Source organism: Falco naumanni, chromosome 4 (genome assembly GCF_017639655.2).
Source record: "Falco naumanni isolate bFalNau1 chromosome 4, bFalNau1.pat, whole genome shotgun sequence".
NCBI lineage: Eukaryota > Metazoa > Chordata > Aves > Falconiformes > Falconidae > Falco > Falco naumanni.
Window position 1 is genome coordinate 16095939 of NC_054057.1, and position 18678 is coordinate 16114616.

Consider the following 18678-nt stretch of genomic DNA (forward strand, 5'->3'; position numbering starts at 1 on the left):
AAAATTTCCCAATCATTCCATCCCTGTTCTATGTATATCTTGTAGTTCTTCAGAGGTTCATGGTTCTATTTTTCCAGTGCAACCCAAAATACATAGAAATTGGAAGAGAATTGCGACTGTATGAGCTGTCACTTGCTTAAGTGGTTATTTTTTTAGGTGGCTGTACTACAAAGAAGTCCACAAACATGAACACTTCTGCTAGTGAAGGGGAATGCTATTGAGGCTTGTGAGCTATTTTGTAGCACTAGACTTTTAGTCTCAGGTGTAACTCCAGAGATTTGAGAGCTGCTTGTTCTGACTGCATGGAAATATCTGAAGACATGCATGTAAAAGGGAGAGCTTCCTTTTATATCCTTGGTCAAGAAGCTGTTTTGTGATTTATTTTGGCAGTTGCCACCAGAGAATGGGTTGGAATGATCAACAGGCTAGCTGATACTCAAAATAACGTGAATACCAGTCTGCTAATTACCAAGATTAAAGTGAAATATCTACCTTATTCCCTGATATTTTTTTTTCTGGCTTTTTTTTTTCTCTCCCTGCTGTTCAGGTGTAAAAAATAAGAAAAAACATCTCAAATTGTTGATAAGTAATATAGTCAAGGTTTTGAAAATAAAGTTTTTATTTACAGTTACATCCTTCATACTCACATTTGAAATAAAATTTCAGAAAATTACCTAGTGTGGGGATTTGTTAAATAAAATACCTTCTGCAATTTGTTCGAAATGATACGCAGTAGCTCTTAGGTGGTGTCTTCCTGCTGTTAACAAAAACATGCAAATAAGGCTAACTTCCATGTTTTTAAATAGGATTCCCTTGGTGGTAATGCAAAAACATGTATAATTGCAAATGTTCATCCAGGATCCAGGTGTTTTGGTGAAACATTATCTACTCTTAATTTTGCTCAGCGAGCAAAGTTGATTAAAAACAAGGTAAGAGAGTTACTCAATGTCTTTACTGCAACAAACTATTTCTTGTCATTTAAACTACACATCTGCAAACAGGGTCACTTCATTAGTGAAGGCAAAGGTGTAATTCAATTTAAATGAATATAACTTATTTAGGAAAGCAAGTTTAGTATTTTAAAATGTTATGATAAATGACTTTTCAAAAGGACTCGTTAGTTTTTGATTATGAATAGAATACAACAGTTGGAGACTAGGTAATGACTGATAAGTGTGCATGCTTTGCTTGTTCTCAGAGCACTTGATTAGAAGAAGTAAAATAAATCTGTACTAAAGATTAAAATTGTAAAAAAAAAAAAAAAAATCAATAATATTTCAGTGCATCTAGTTTTTGTATATTCTAATACCCAAAATGTAATTTCTCATGAGTGAGTTTTGAAAGTATGTTTCCATCTGGCTGGAAGCTACTGTCTTCAATGTATACTGCTTTGTTGGTTAAAAAGAGCCAGACAAAATTCTGCAGAAAACATAATTATTTTTTTAACTACTATTTTTAGTTAAAGTGCAACTTAGTTTTTCTCAGTAAATGGAACATTGATTTTCCTATGAGTTCTCCCTTTCCTAAGATGGAAAGATTTCTCAGTAGTTTTGCTGCTTTGAAGTCCTTGAGTTTTCTCTTATCCTGTAAGATTTTTATTTGTACCTTTTCCTGTTTTTCTTTTAACGTATTTATGAAAGGCTGTGGTAAATGAAGACACACAAGGAAATGTGGGCCAGCTGCAAGCTGAGGTCAAGAAGCTGAAGGAGCAGCTTGCTCAATTTACTTCAACGCCATCCATGCGTGATGTTTCTGTATCACAAGGTAAGAGCTGGGGGTGAGGGGAGAGAGAGCTTGCTACTTTTGTAGCTTGCAGTGTTGGAGCCTTGTGCAATTCATTAAGTTTCTGAACAATTAACATTTTTGTAGGAACTGACCTACAGAAGCTGGATTAGTCTTATGAATCCCATTGCCTGTATTTTTATCTAACAATCTGCAGAAACTGTTAATGTGTTTTTATTTTCTTCCTCTCATAACTTTGTGTACTGGACTAATGTGGTGTTACCTAATAAGTAGAATACTTTTTTTGGTTCATATGAGTATACTGCCTAATCCTTTAAGTAACCAGAAGTTTGCATGTGATTGCTTGTGCATTTTGGTTGGAGGCAGGGCACTAAGGTGTTTGATAATGCTGCATCCTTTTTAAGCTCAGGACTGGATTTTTTTCCTCTTTTTACCCCTTCAAGAAGATCCTAAGAAGGACATTTGCCTTACATTGATATCAATCTTTTACTGAAAGATGGTAATAGGGTTTATGTGATTTTTTTTTTTCTTCAATAGCTTTACACTAGGCTATTGTATCTGCAATATAGATCCAAGCACAGCTTTCTACTATTTATACTTCCCACTGAAATACGCTACCTCATAATATTTAATTACAAGGTAGTAAACTTGGTCTTCTAATGGTTACTGTGTTCCTCAGTCAAGTCTTTCCTGACCTTGCCAAGAAATAGAAGATATAGCAATAGAAGTTAGACTTGTCTAATATAAAGCATCTGTGGTTGAGTTTTTACGCATTTAACCAGTAAAAACAAGTAATTGATTATGATTATGTGACAAAGGGCTTAAAAATGTTTAGACCCGAGGGAAAGCAAGTGATGATGCTTAAACACAGAGAGGGGTTTATGCACAATTTAAATATATTATAGCTGTGTTTAGTCTGTGCAGTTAAAATGATGTTGGTAATATTAGATCGCGCAAATATGAAATCTGGTCACTAACTACTTTAAAAATATGACAAAATTTTTAATATATTAAATTGCAAGAGAGTAGTTTTTATGCACCTAGATACTATGTTGATTAGTATTCCATAAATAAGTAGTCTTACCTGCGTGAGGATATTCAGGAAAACTATTTTGAATTAATTTCTGAAATGGACTAGTTAAGCCCTTTTAATCCCTTGTGTGGATGCTTTCCTTCCAGATGAAATCACTAATTGTCCGTATAATTCATGCTTATTTTCCTGAATTTCCTTCTCATAAACCAGTTAGTCCACTTCTAATATGTGCAGACTCTAATAATAATACCAATAATGGCTTAGTGTTACTGAATTAATTTCAGAGGGGTTTTGCATTTTATAGATACACTCAGCTGAACAGGCTGACTGTTTTATTTTAACAAGTTCACTGTAAAGCCATTTAATGCTTGAACAACTGTTAATTATACAGTTATGTATATTGACTCTTCTTTATCAGCACTTGCAGGAGACTAGGAATTACTGTCTAAACTTCTTTGCTCAGAGTATGGCATATGATCTTTGTAGAGGAATTACACTGTTCTTAATGTGACAGCTGCGTAAAGAAAATTTATGTAGGAATCTGTTAACTGGTATTTTAATAAATACGGCATTTGCTTTTTTTACTTAAACCACAGGTGCTGTTGAAAAAGGGAAAAACAATGTAAATTACATGAATAACTTTATTGAAGCAATGTTGTTTTGGGAGAAATCGGAAGGTGAAAAGAAGGTAAGAAAGCACTAATATTTCTAAGTGCACTCTGTGCTCTCTGAGAGACTAGTGAGCATGTTGAAACTGACCCTTTTGATGATTATTCTTTGTTTTTGAATAAAAAATAATCTGTTCAAAGATAGTAAGGCTTGGTAACAAGGAAACTTACCTTAAATGTCATTTGACTAAAATCTGTAGTCCTCAGGAGGACTGCAAGGATGTCATGAGGTTATGCAGGAAGACAAGTAGAAAAGTCAAAGCCCAAACAGAAATTAATCTGGCTACTGCTGTAAAAGACAGTAAAAAAATGTTTCTGTATGTACATTAGCAATGAAAGGAAGGCTAAGGAGAATCTTCATTCTGTATTGGATGTAGGGGGAAAAATAGTGACAAAGGATGAGGAAAAGTCTGAGGTACTTACTACCTTCTTTACCTCAGTCTTTAATGCTAAGACCAGTTGTTCTCTGGGTACCCAGCCCCCTAAGCTGGAAAACAGGGATGGGGAGCAGAATGAAGCCCCCATAATCCAAGAGGAAACGGGCAGTGACCTGCTATACTGCTTAGACACACAAGCCTATGGCGCCTGATGGGATCCACCCAAGGGTACTGAGGGAGGTGGCAAAGTCCTTGCTGAGCTGCTTTCAATCATTTATCAGCGGTCCTGACTAACTGAAGATGTCCCAGTTGGCTGGAAGTTAGCATATATGGTGCCCCCTCTACAAGAAGGGCCAGAAGGAGAATCCAGGGAATCACAATCTGACCTCAATGCAGGGGAATGTTATGGAGCAGATCATCTTGAGTGCCATCATGCAGCATATGCAGGACAACCAAGCGATCAGCCCCAGTCAGCATCAGCTTATGAAAGCAGGTCCTACTTGACTAACCTGGTCTTCTATGACAAGGTGACCCACTTAGTGAATGAGGGAAAGGCTTTGGATGTTGTCTACCTGGACTCTAGTGAAGCCTTTGATATGGTTTCCAGCATTCTCCTGGAGAAACTGGCTGCTTGTCTTGGATGGGTATACTGTTCGTTGGGTAAGAACTGGCTGGATGGCCGTGCCCAAAGAGTGATTGTGAACGGAGTCAGTCCTGTTGATGGCTGGTTTCAAGTGGTGTTTCCCAGGGCTCAGCACTGGGGCCAGTTCTGCTGAATATTTTATCAATGATTGGATGAGAGGATTACATACACCCTGATAAGTTTGCAGATGACACTAAGTTGGACAGGAGCGTTGGTCTGCCTGAGGGATCTGGACAGGCTGGACTGATGGACCAAGGCCAACTATATGAGGTTCAACAAAGCGAAGTGCTGGGTCCTGCACTTGGGTCACAACAATCCTACACAATGCTACAGGCTGGGGGAAGAATGACTGGAAAGCTGCCCAGCAGAGAAGGATCTGGGGGTGTTGGTTGGCAGCTGGCTGAACACTAATGGGCTGTGTGCCCAGGTAGCCAAGAAGGCAAATAGCATCCTGGCTTGTATCCAAAATAGTGTGGCCAGCAGGACTAGGTAAACTGCAGGTCAAATACTTTGGGCCCGTCATTACAGGACATTAGGGTGCTAGAGTGTGTCCAAAGAAGGGCAGTGAAGCTGGTGAAGGGTTTAGAGCACAAGCTGTAGTGGGGTGGCTGAGGGAATGGGAGTTGTTTAGCCTTGGAGGAAAGGAGGCTCAGGGGAGACCTTATCACTCTCTACAATTGTCTGAAAGGTGGTTGTAGTGAGGTGGCTGTCAGTTTCTTCTCCCAAGTAAAAGTGATGGGACAAGAGGAAATGGCTTCAAGTTGTGCCAGGGGAGGTTTAGATTGGATACTAGGAAAAATCCCTTCACTGAAAGGGTTGTCAAGCACTGGAACAGTCTGCCCAGGGAAGTGGTTGAATCGCCATCCCTGGAGGTATTTGAAAGACCTGTAAATGTGGTGCTTGGAGACATGGTTTAGTGGTGGATTTGGCAGTCTTAGGTTAACAGTTGGAATCAATGATAATAAAGGTCTTTTCCAGCCTAAGTGATTCTGTTCTTTCAACTTCAGACAAGCCATAGGGTAGCTTTCATAAGATGTTTTGTTTTAGGGGGTGGTTTGTTTGCTGAGATTTTCTAACAAAAAAATTGAACAGAACAACAAACTTCTGCTGTTCTTAATTTTAAGCACATCTTTGAATGTGTGGATTAACAGTCTTTTTTGAAGCAAACCTCCTAGTCATTCCTGTTTTATTGTGCTTTTGTTCATGTCATAGTGCAGTACTGAATCAGCCAAAATTGCTTATCTTTGGGGTTTTTTTTAAAGAAAATTAACTGAAACTGGCACTCTTAAGAGCACATCAGATGTGCTTAACTGAATACTTAGTTTACCAGATCATTCTGGACTTCCTAGATGAAGTTTTTGCAACAGTGTGTGATTTGGGTTCTTGGTATAAGCTGTTGCTCGCTACAGATCTGCAAATGATAGTCTCTGTATTCACAAAATTACTGTCAACTAAGTTTTGCATGACTCGTCTGTGTATGCATATGTCTGTGATGTGTACCTTAAGAATTAATCTAGTGTAACCAGTATTTTACCACCAATCTATATATGTGCTTTCTAAGAACTTACTAGAAAAAATTGCTCAACTAGAAGATCTGTGTGCCAAGAAGGAGAAATTTATTCAGTCCAATAAAATGATAGTTAAATTCCGTGAAGACCACATTGTTCGCTTGGAGAGATTACATAAAGAGGCTGGTGGAAGTTTGTTGCCAAAAGAGCAAGATGATCTCCTCCATGAATTGAGGGAGGAATTGCAGACACTCAGAGAACAGGCAAGTATTTCGTTTTTAATTTCTAGAAAAATTTTCCTTTGTGACAATAGCTCATATAATGGAGTTCTGTGCTATGTAGACACAGGCTTTTTAAGATGGGCAGGAAAGAAGAGGATTGGTGGTAGGTTCCTTTATAGAAACATCTCAAAGGCATGGAGGTTTTTCCTATGGAAGGCACAATGGGTGGGTTTAGAGCTTGTGAGTTTGCAAAGAAAAAAGGCTAGTAAGGGTGATGTCATGGTAGGAGCTTGCTGCAGCCACCTGATCTGGCTTAAGTAGAGGACTAAGTCTCCTTTAAGCAACTTGAGGAAGTCTCCAAATCACAAATCCACATTCTTATGGTAGACTTTAGCCTCCATGACCTCTTTTGAAAGGGAAAGACAGCAGGATGCAAGCAATACAGCAAGTTTCTGAAGAATAATAATATGGATGATAGATGGGCCTATCAGGGGTGGTACAGTCCTGGAGCTGTTTGAGGAAGACAAGTAGCAAAGTACATACCTAAGGCTTCAGGAGAGGAAGTTTCAGGTTATTAGGTATCTGGCAGGTGTGGTATCATTTGTGGGGCAGTTTTGAAGAAACTCAAAGAGCATCTCAAGAGAGAAGGCAGATTCTTTAAAAAGTTTCCTCCAAGCACAAGTAGGAAAAAGGAATAGATGTATTGGAAGACCAGCTTGAATCTGTAGCTTATGACTGAGCTCCAAAGTGAAGGTGGGGAGGGAAAAAGTACAGAAGTCAGGACAATCATTAAAGGACTATAGAAACATTACTATGGCATGTAGGGACAGTGTTAGGAAAGCTAAAACTCAGTGTTGAAACTGAAAAGGGATGTCAAGAGCAGCAAGAAAAGCTTCTACTGCTTTATTACTGGTAAAAGAGTAAACACATAAAATCACTGTCTTTTTTTTTTTTTTTGAGAGCAGAAGGGAGTAACAAAGTTAACAAAAAAAATTGGGGTAGTTTTAACCACTGTACAGAATACCTTTTTCTCCTCTTTCATTACAATTTAATGCTTATTAAAGAGCAGAGCAACAGCTAGATATGTATAGTGCTGCCTGGAATATAAAACCTGTTGAATAAAATACTGCTTATCACAGATGGAACAACACCCACGAATTGCAAAGTATGCCATGGAGAACCATAACCTCAGAAAGGAGAATAAAAAACTTCGTTCTTTACAGTCGGTTAAAAAAGCTCAAGAAATTGATGCTCAGACCATTGCAGAACTAGAACGAGCTTTTTTGGAAGCTTCAGCCTCAGAGAAAAATACTGGAGGTACAAATATGCTAATGTTTTTTAGCTAAATAAGTTTACTGTATTTCTGTTATGCAGCATAGCATTGAAAATGTTGTCTGTCTTGATGTATTTTTGCTTTCTTCAAAGTGGTACCTGAAGACTGATAAAACAGATTTACTTCATTTTATTCACATTGGCCTTCAAGCAAATACAGTAATAGGGAATTTGGATTCTTGTTGATTTTGTGAACGCCATCCATAACCTCATTTTGTTGTCCTTAGTTGTTATGAAGACCGCCATAATTTTAACTATCCTACTGGTTTTCATGTGGACTGTTGCTAATACCCATTTTCTTCAATCTCAGTTACTGCTGTACTGTTCAAAAGCCTACAACTGCTTTCATTTTAGTAAAACGTAGAATATTTGAGCTACTCTGTCTGATTTTAGAGTGCTTATGTTTGTTCTTTAGGTCATCATTTATATTCCAGTACCATATCAGTGGAAGGCAACTCGCTGGCATCTGTTGAAAGGCTGAAAGCACGCCTGCTACAGACTCAAAGTGAACTGGCAAGTTCAAAACAAGAATATGAAGAATTTAAAGAGCTAACAAAGTGAGACAAAACAGCATAGAAATGTCTTTAATAAAATGTCTTTAAATAATTACTTATATTGATTTTTAAAAGTTAGTCTCAGATGCTGAATGTAAGTCGAATTATGTTCTTTGCAAGAAAGAGAGGAGGGCCAGGTCAAGAAAAATGGTGTGTAAGCAGCATATGTTCCTGCTGAATTATGTTACTCCCAGACTAGGAGACAACCATGATGCAGCCTCCAGCATGTCTGCACTGTTGCAGATTTTTGTCTTTCTGAAAACTCTTTTTATGCTAAGATGCAAAACAATGCTTCACAACATGCAGGAGATGGACATACTCTGGAATTCTGATAGGCACCTGTTTAACGGGGCAGGGAGAGTTTGGCTTAGTTTCCATGTTGAGAGAGTATTTCTCAGTAACTGAAATATTAGAAATGGAAGCAGTGACAGGAACTAAGAATTTATGGGGTTTGGGTGGGTATTTTGGGGTTTGTTTAGGGCAACAGTAGTTTTTAATATAATCCCTTTAAGATTGCAGTATGTAATAAATGTAGAATCCAAGCTCGCCAGAAAACTTTGGCTAACCTGTTGGTTAATTTTTTGTCTCCAGAGATTTTTAAGGTGGCAATAATATCTCTATCTTGAGACTTGTTACTGGAACAGAGATTTAATTCAAATTGGAGCAAAGACACGGTGTCAGTAGTTCATTCATTCTATTTGCTTTGGCATCTAAACATGGGATACAGGTTTACTTTGTCCTTACTAATGTAGCAAAGAATTTATTGTCATTGTTCTCCTTGAGGGCAGCACAAGATAATGTGAAAGGCCTGAGTAATACCCTCAGTGTATATAAACTCATACATGAGTAATACATGGCTTACCTCGGTCAACCTCACTTCTGAAAATTTCAGGTCATGTTACTGGAAATAAAAGAAAAATAATTGCATTTCCAGCAAACACAATGTAAAGCTGGAAGGCAAAAGGGACCTGACTTTTTTATTATATTTATTTTTAACTTGTAACTAACACTGTTGCTTTTTATAGATTTCAGTGAATATAGAATGTAAATCTAGAAGCATTGAGCACAAGATAGTTCCATTGCCTACCCACTACTTTATTTTTCACAAAGTAGCTTTGTAATGTCCTATTTGCTCATTCAGGCAATTGTACGAATCTGTAGTTTTATTCTTGGATTTCTGTGTAGCAGATCCTATTAACTTTATAAATCATAATGTGACAATCTACTGAGTTTATCAGTTCAGCAGTCCATCTATTGTTCTATATCATTAGTTACAGTGGCTTATTTATATCTGCATATGACTTCATTTTCCTGCCCATTCAGTGTACTCCTATTTTACGTATTCCATGTTTTGTGCATGTCTTGCTTTACTATCATTACTGACATTTTCTTAAGTAGAGTGCGCTCAAACAGAAGTGTGGTTTTAAGCCTCTGGATTTCACTAAAATATAAACTTGTTCCCAGTTTCAGAGTAACTGGATGCTTAATTTTACATGCAAGTGTAACTATATGCTGTAATGGAATAAGTAGAGTAAAACCTAACAATTTCATAGAATCTAGGTATGCTAATTTTTCTGTTGTCTGACAGCAGTCAGAACTGTCCCAGAAGTTTTGTTTCAGATGCTAAATTAAAAACATGAGGGAAAGTGATAGCATTAAACTGCCAAAAGATGAAACTTGTTTCCTTTTGTCTGTAAACTTTGACCCTACAATTATGTCAGTAAGGTTAACTATCACAGTAACAGCATATAGCTCTGCAAAATACCTAATGAAAACTATTACTAAATTTCAGTTCAACTGTGGGATTTCAGTTAAAGTACTCTTAGAGGACAAAATAATCTTAAGAGCACTACAAAAAAAAATATCTTTAAAGGGTTTTCTGTAATTCTGGCAAGCCGAAGTTAAGACTTAACATACAACGATAACTTCTAAAAGCTTAAAACCATATTGGTATGGGTGATATCACTTTCTCATAAAAGGAATTGCAGAGCTCTCGGCTTATTTCTTACCCTGTAATGGATTTTTTTCTGACACGTTTACTTATCCATCTGCTCACTTCATTATGCAAGCACAAATAAGCTTCTTAGCTTTTTAATTTTTTTAATTTTTTTTTTTTACTTTTTAATATGGCAGTGGTGGCTTTCCTCTTAAAATAATGTGTTCCAGTGTTTGGGCAGGAGTTCAGCTTCAGTTTGCTCATTGGCAATACTGTAGCTTATTCTTCCTGATGGAGTGATTTTGACAGTTAAAAAAATACTTTCTAAACAGGAAAAAGCATATGGAACTGGAATCAGAGCTTCAATCCCTTCGGAAAGCAAACCAACGTCTTGAAAACATTCTGGAGGCAACCAAAGCACACAAGCGCCAGGAAGTCTCTCAGTTACATAAGCTACATAGAGAAACTCTTAAGGTATGAGGATAAGGTTATCTATAAACCACACGTACTCACTCCTGAGTTGTGTGAGAACATAGACTTTCATTTGTATGATTCCTTAACCTGACCAGTGTTTTGGTCTGTAATCCATATGTGATAAACCAGATACATTGCTTTTTTGTTCTGAAATACTTACATAATGATTGCTACTGTAATCAGATGACAAATCTGAAAAAAGTGTAGTGGTTTAGAACTCACTACTTCGAGCACTTTATTTCATTATTCTGCTTATAGAACTATGAAATACGATAACAAAGTCTTGATTTCATTTTACAGTTAAAATAAAGACTGCTTTGTGATCTCTATAACAGAACATAACCACTCCAACAAAAGCTTACCAGCTAAGATCTCGCCTAGTGCCGCGAATAAGCTCAGAAATCTTAGATTATCATTCTGAAGATATTCAGTGTTCTGAAGAGGTGATGGATGGCATTTTGAAAGAGCCAGTTCCCCCACAGCTGAATGAACAAGCATATGAGGCCATCACTGAGGAGCTCAAAGTCACACAGGTGAATGTTCTGGATAAAAACTAAAATGTATATGTAACTTCAGAATAAAGTGGGTTTTGGCATGAAATAATTCCCCCTCACCAACTATATTTTAATTTGCATGGGAAACTGAAGTATTTGATGAATGGTTAAGGCTTCGCTAAACAGTTTTCTAATTATACATTTTAACATAAGAGGATTTACAATGAAAATACTTAAATAGATTTAAGAGTGGAATATCGTTAGTAGTTTAAGATGGACAGGATATTTACTTTTACTGTTTTAACCTGATAACTTGTCTCTGAGGAAGCTTCTTTATAAGTATCTGGTAACAACATTTGGAACAATACCCAGACTTGGTACCTAATACTGTATTATTTGAAGAAACATGCCAAATAATGCTTATCCACCATTATACCTTAATTGTCTTGTATCTTTCCTAATGAGCAGGGAAGATCTTCCGTCATTTAGAAGAGTGCTATGGTTATCTAAACCACTGTCTCGAAGCTGGAACTAACTTCAGCGCATATAAAATCCTGGCACAACAGCCAAAACCCTTCTTTGATGCTTACCATAGCGCAGAGATCCTATAAAGAATTTAGCTAGTGTATATTTTGAAAAACTTTTTAAAGCCTTATTTCTCCAAAATAAACATGTGTCTGAAAACTAAGTGTTTATTGCATTCAGTCCTTGTATTCCTTGATGATTTTCCTGTGTTCTGGCAGTTTAGCAATAGGAGAAATCAGCTGTTAAGGTAGCAGTTTATTTTTGGGTGTTCTATTTCTGTTGGTTCAGGTCGTGAAAAAAAAAAAAAAAAAAGTAGTTGACATTTTTATACTTAATATGCATAGACTGCCATATAGCATGTGAGAATAACTTGAAGATGTGTGCTCTGATTTTGTCTGTTGTGTCACAGGAGCAACTGAGAACAATGCAAACGAAGCTGGATGAAGAGGAAAGCAAGAATATAAAACTCCAGCAGCATATTAATAAACTGGAGCATCATTCTGCACAAATACAGGAGGTGAGAGAACAATGTAACACAGCAAGATATATATGTGAAGGTGGTATCTACCATGCCACACTACTGTGTCGTCCAGTGAGGTCTGTGTTACTGCGTTTTGACTTAGGAAAACTTCCACAGCATTGTAGCTTATGGCTGTGCAGGAAGACGAGGACTTAGAATTGTAGAATAGTTTCAGCTGGAAGGGACCTTTAAAGGTCATGTAGTCCAACCCCCCTGCAGTGAGCAAGGAAGATTCATTTAACATAACAGCACAGGTTTGCAGTTTCTGTTTGTGTTTTAAATGTTGTGATTCTGAGCCTGCTTGATCTTAAATATAAGCAAATAAACTTTTAAGATGTCTGTTCTTGCTTTTGACCAACTTCATGATTTCTGGAAAACAGCAATAATCACAAGGAAATTTAAACTTTGTAATGCTGAAAATACTACTCGTTTCAGTTGGAACTGAACTGAAATGTCCTTACTCTAACAAATATTTACAAGTCTTCCTTAATCACTAGGTTTGATGCAACATAGAAAAGAAATCAGACCTTTATTCTTCCCAGATCAGTCTCATTCCTGGTAGCTCTGTTCTAAAGTAGATCTCGGCTCCTAAGCTGTGGGTTGCTTTTAAATGCAATTTTTGGATAAAGGAATGTCTTCAGTTATGTCAAAAAATTTTTTTCTTGGACTTCTAGGGCTTTTAAATTCACCAAATACTGAATTTAAAGAAAAATGCATCTTGTATTAATACTCAGTTGGTGAAATTCTCTCCTACATTGTTACGTTATTGTTACAAATCTGTGACTAAGCCAATCCTATGTTTACTTCAATTTAAAAATTTTCCTTCTCAAGCTTCTTACATCTGAAAGGAATGACTGGAGTAAAGAGCACCTGGAGCTGCTTGAACAGATAAAATCACTTGAAAAACAACTTCAGGACAGTCAAAGCAAGACTGATAGTAAGTCTGTGTAACGCTGAAGTTCCCTGTGAAATTTTGAGTTGTCTTAACACTTTTAATCAACAATAGCACATGCTGAGTAACTACTGGGTTTGTTAGTTGTACTGATTTCACTTTTTAAAATTGTTTTTTAAAGAAAAAAAATCCCTAATGCTTGCAGAACAGCTTTTCCCTGCCTGGTCTTGCACAGTGTACAATATTTAAAACTGTTCTCTCTTCACTCTGAAGGGAGTACAGGATACAGTATTTAAAAGAAAATATTAACTAAAAATAAAGGGGAAATCCTCTATTGATCTATGGAAATGCAGTGGTATTGTCTGGAATGTTTTTGATTCTGCCGGTTCTCTTTAGTTCTTAGTGTTTTATTGACCTTTTCCATTTACAAATCCTTTTTGTGTGTGTGACCTTCAAGGTAAATTCCACTGATAAAGTCAAGTTTTGTGAGACTTTCCCAGGACATTCTGTAGCATTACATGTCCTGTATCTAGCACAGTTTTCCAAATAACGTGTAAAATATTTGTTTGGGTTTTGACAGTATTGAAAAGTGAAGTCTATGACTTGCGCATTGTCCTTCAGTCTGCAGACAAGGAGCTGTCTGCTGTAAAATTGGAGTATAGTGCCTTTAGGGAAAAGCAAGAGAAAGAAATGAGTCAGCTTTCTGGTAGACATATGGATGTACAGTTCCAGCTGGACAGTGTCAGGTATGTTGGTGGCTTGGTGAAATGCCTTAACCTCCCTTCTGGATGCATCCAGAGACTTATCTCTCCTCTGAATGTGAACTTTTACATTTTACATCTCTTATTTGAAGTTATTTTGTGTTTTTCCTTCACTTCTTTTTTTTTCCTCAATTCTTTCCACGCCTGTTTCAGAGCCATGAGGGGGAACACTGTGAAACTGGCAGAAAGAAAATAAAATGAGACTTCCTTAATTTTGGTTTGCTAGAGCATTTTCCCATTAAGTAGGATATACCTATACACTTACTGATCTTGAAAAGTGAAGTGAATGAAGAAGCATAGTTTGCTTGGCGTTTGTAGTTTTTGGTTGGGGTTTTTTTGGGTTTTGTTTGTGGCTTTTTTAATAGAGTCTTAAAAATGAACTGTTACTTCCCCATTTGGTCACATGAAGCAGGTGACATAATGATGCTGCTCTAAAAATACAAGCACAAAGAAACTATAAAAGTAATATGAAGTTTGACTAGTGAAGCTTGAAAAGGTCACTACATTGTATGCAATAATTGCCATTATTACTGGGAGATGAAAATCATTGAGGCTTTTAATCATTAGTGTGATTTAGTTATGTTGGGAGGTGGTGGTGATAGTGTTTGTTTTGTTGGGCTTTGGTTTTGTGTGTGGGTTTTGTTTAATTTTTTTCTTTTTCCTGGAAACCTTAACTACATTATTGCGTTACCGTAGGTCACGTCTTAGCTGAACTCATTTTTGAGTGATGCATTGTGATACTGAGAACCTGGAATTGAAATTAAATGTTGTGATTTCATTAATGCCTTCTGTGTTAGCAGAAGGACTGACTATTTGGAGGGTATTCTTTCTATAGGCTCTCCATTAATAATATGATTCATAACACTTGTTTAGCAACTCTTTACCCCTTTTGCTTTTCACTTCAAATGAAATAAATTTTCAGGGCAGCAACTTAGAAGGAAATAACCCAGACTTGCCCAGAGTAGAGATTTTATGAGGTGAATAACCTAGATCTCAACTAAACAGATATAGGTACTGAGGATCATTCTAGCAGTCTCTTGTCCAATAACTGGCTAAATTTTTTTTAAAAAAAATAATATAAACAATACCAAGATACAGTGCAATTTCTATAGCATTTTGTAAGAATTAAATTATTTCTAGGGATCAGAAAGAATACTCTGCCTTCTCTGCCAATGCCACCTAAATTTTCTGTATCTTTCATAAACTTGGGGTTTCTGAGCTTAAAGTTATTTGTCAGTCACTTCTTTCTAAAATAACTGTACTCTGCATATTATCTTAAGATAGTAAAATACAATTGATCTGGAGTATTTTTATAATGAAACAAACACTTAATATTGTGGGTGGTTTTGTTTTTGGTTTGTTTTTTTATAAAGGCTAGAACATGAAAAGATTCTTGAAGAAAAAGCAAGCCTGCAGGATGACTATGACAATTTGCAGGAAGTAGCTAAGTTTGAGACAGATCAACTGAAGCAGCAACTTGAGGACAGAAAACAAGAAGAAGAAGCACTGAAAACTGAGCTTTGTGTAAGACACTCAAGGCTTTGAAAGGGCTTTATTATACAATTACTCATGTAATCAGATTGTTTAATTCCTGTGACTGTACCATTGCTAGTAGATTCCACAGTAATAGGTTTCCTGGTGATTTCATTTGGAAGACATAGCAAGAATATTTTTTAAAAATTGGTGCAAGATGTTTGCAGCTACAGGCTATAAGAAATATCCAGTAGCATGGTGAAGTAGTATGTTTTTAGGCTGAAGAAATTGCTTTGGAAATGTTGAGGGAGATGGGTTAATTAGTAGATGCATAAAGAAACTGCTTTGGAAAAGAATCCTAACATCAGAACACTGGTGACCTTTCATCTCTGTATTAGCTTACTTATTCTATCTTTACATAGTAATTTCTTAAAAAATTTGGTAGTGGATGTGATCTTGTTAAATGATCTATGGCTTTTTGAGGTGGATCACTGTCCTGCAATTTAGTTGTTGCTGTCCTTGAAAGCCTGTCAGACTGCAGTGACTGCAAAACAGCAGTAAGTTTGCTTAAGGGCTTCTGCAAATGATTTTGCCTGCTGTTCTGCAGTGTACACTGCCTGCTCAGGAATTTTGCTGTAAGTTTTCCTTTTCAGTGTTTAAAGGAATACTGACAGATTGAAAATTATTTTAAATTCCTTATCTAATATCTTGAACTGCTGGGTAGAATTTGAAAAATCCCCCCAAATTAATCTACAGCTGAAAATTCTAATTTCTCCCTTCAAAGCCTTGGATATTGAGGAACATTATAGCTATATGAAATTATTATCAATGGCAGATGAAAAGAGCAGATTGCTTAATTTTTTATCTTGTCCAGGACAAAGCTGAAGATCTTTGTTTCCATTTAAGGTTTTGTGAGGCTTTTATTTAATCATCTTAGAGTCTGGTTAGATTTTTATTTTGGTTGAAATTATTCTAAAAGGCCTTATATTGTAAATTGTTATAACAAAGTGTATTTTGATATTCTAGACCCTTTTGAAACTCATGAAAACACAAAAAGAACATATTGAAAAACTAACGCTACAATTACAAGAACACAAAGAAAACAATTCAAAGTGAGTTTTAATTAGTGGTGGGGTGTATTTTCATCTGACTTCATTAGTTTTGTCCTGTGCTAGGCTTTGTATTCAGATGGGGATCCTGTTTGTAAAGGTGTTTTTCCCCAGCTGGGTGGAGATAATTACATAATGGGTTTTTTTATTTTATCCAGCTTAAAACAACGCTTCATTTTAATGCATGACTAATTTCAATATAACTATCGTTTGTCATGTCAAAGATAAAGTTCCACTACCGATAGCTGTGTATGGCTAGTAACTAAATTATTGTTCTTTTATTATAGCACTGAGAAAGTGACACTTAAAAAAAAAAAAAAAACAAACCCAAAACTAAGTGCAAATCCGAATAATGACTTGATTCTTGTTAAAGCTCTATATTCTGATTATATTTCTCACTAGAAATGTTTTGTTCTCCAGGGAGCTCTTGAAAGTAGTTGAAAAAGCACAGGTGGAGAAACCGTCCTCTGAAATGGTGACACAGTGTGAGCAGCAGGTACAACAGCAGAGCTGAGTGTCTAAATCATGTGTTCATGGATTTCCTTGTGCATGAATAGCATTTTTTTTTTCTGGTGAACTGGCTGTGCTGTTGATTTAACAGCAAAACAAATGTAGAGTTCTCAAGTTTCAGGTTGTTTTGTTAAGCTACTGCTTTATTTTTCTGGTAAGGTAAACAGCTTAGATCCTTCCAACTTTTTCATGTGCTTTACAAAATATACTTCACAGGTAATTAAGTCTGTCCTTCACAATTACTATTTCTTCTAGGAAGCAAAACTGCATAAGTTGGAACGGGAGCTGGCTGCTGCTGAAGAGATGATTGTTTCTTTGAAGAAGACAAATGATACAGATAAGGTTTGGGCTTATTTCTGTCACTGATACCCAGTTTGGCAGGTAACAGTGTTCTGTAGTAGAGTTGAAAGCCCAGAGCCTTTCTGTGATACTTAATTCTGTGCTTCTAAGCAATCCTGCTGTGTATGTAGGTGAAATAAACCCTACCTCTTACTGGCATGGAGTTTGCAGGGTGGTAGGAAAGTGGTATGCATTCAGAGAAAATGCAAGATAGATGAAGGTTAAAAAAAAAATCAAGCTAAAGTTGTCTACTGGACAAAACATTCAATGCATAAATGATGCATAATTCTCCTGATGATTAATATGGCCTTCCAATCAGTGCCATTTTGTAATAGGCTAATGGAAAAGTGAGAAAGGTGAGATGTAAGAATGTGACTGTGGGTATCTTCTTTAATAAAAATCGAAGCACTTTTACATGAAAAGACTATTCCAGTGTTTTGAATGCTTAAATACCAAAAGTTCCCATAGTACAAGCATTTATGCTTTGTATAAAACAGGCATAAGAAATCACATAGTCTGTTTACTATCCAGCATGAGGCAGTAAGTCTTGCTTTTGCCATGCTAAACCAAAAATTTGTCATGTATAAGGTCAGAAGAATCTGGTATTGTCAGTGCAGCAGTATTTCTTGAACATGTCTTCCTCCATTGCAAACAAATAAAACCTTAAATTATAGTACTTCTGTTCTCCTATTAGAAACCCATTACAGCCCAAGACCAAATCAGAGGGCTAGTCTTCTCTTCTAATGAACACATTACATAAGTGCCTAGAACAACAGCCAACGATTTAACAATGAATTTCCTGTTACTCCCTTACATGTGCATATTGAGGCCTCATTGTCAAATGATTGTTTGAAATCTGGGACTGACAGATTACACACAAGAGGAAGTCCAGTAATAAAATATATATAAATATATATATATTTTATCAGTATTAACTTTTTTATGTTGCAGGAAGTTGTAACTGACCTGATGAGACAGATCCAGGAGCTGAGGTCTTTGATTAATCATAAAACTGAGTCCATAGATGGCCTGACAAGAGAGCTCAAGGATATAAATGTATGTTCTGTCATTTTGAAGGACATGGTATAGTTCTGCAAAAGTGGAAGGCAATGACATGTCTTATCGTGGGTCTCTAACAGCATAACTTGCTGTAGTGTTTTAGGAGGGAACTTCTTTGTGTTGACATGTTGAAATCTTCTGAACATTTTATGCCTAAGGCTGTCTTGAAAACTGAACTCTCTCCACATAGTGGGTAAAGAGCAGTGTCTCTAAAGGGACCTATTCACATCCTGTAAAGTACACTCAGCTGACAGTTACATTTAGTTTTTCTCAGAAACTGGCAATTTAGACCTTAACAATGGAACCTGAATTGTAAATTTTTGAGGGAGTGAATTTTTGTGTCTGGTATCAGTATGTTCTAAATCTGAAAACAAGTATAAAGAACTAAAACTGTTTGAATAACTATGAATAAATATAATGCATCTTCTTTATTAAAATAGGCCTGGTTTTCAAACTGATAAGAGAAACCCACAGAACGCTTTAGAGAATATGTATGTATGAACTATG

General features: G+C 36.5%; 1 protein-coding gene across 2 annotated transcripts in view; it reads left to right on the forward strand.

Annotated features, from left to right (window-relative positions):
- KIF15 (kinesin family member 15) overlaps positions 1-18678 on the forward strand; it is a 39572-nt gene that overhangs the window by 9078 nt on the left and 11816 nt on the right. For both annotated transcript variants that reach the window (XM_040589724.1, XM_040589723.1), the window contains exons 10-25: positions 807-929; positions 1641-1764; positions 3373-3464; positions 6026-6235; positions 7333-7510; positions 7941-8082; positions 10348-10489; positions 10825-11022; positions 11918-12025; positions 12860-12965; positions 13501-13666; positions 15055-15205; positions 16181-16266; positions 16684-16759; positions 17029-17115; positions 18064-18168. In XM_040589724.1, coding sequence (XP_040445658.1) covers positions 807-929; positions 1641-1764; positions 3373-3464; positions 6026-6235; positions 7333-7510; positions 7941-8082; positions 10348-10489; positions 10825-11022; positions 11918-12025; positions 12860-12965; positions 13501-13666; positions 15055-15205; positions 16181-16266; positions 16684-16759; positions 17029-17115; positions 18064-18168 — 2094 coding nt within the window. The remainder of the gene's footprint in view (positions 1-806; positions 930-1640; positions 1765-3372; positions 3465-6025; positions 6236-7332; positions 7511-7940; positions 8083-10347; positions 10490-10824; positions 11023-11917; positions 12026-12859; positions 12966-13500; positions 13667-15054; positions 15206-16180; positions 16267-16683; positions 16760-17028; positions 17116-18063; positions 18169-18678) is intronic.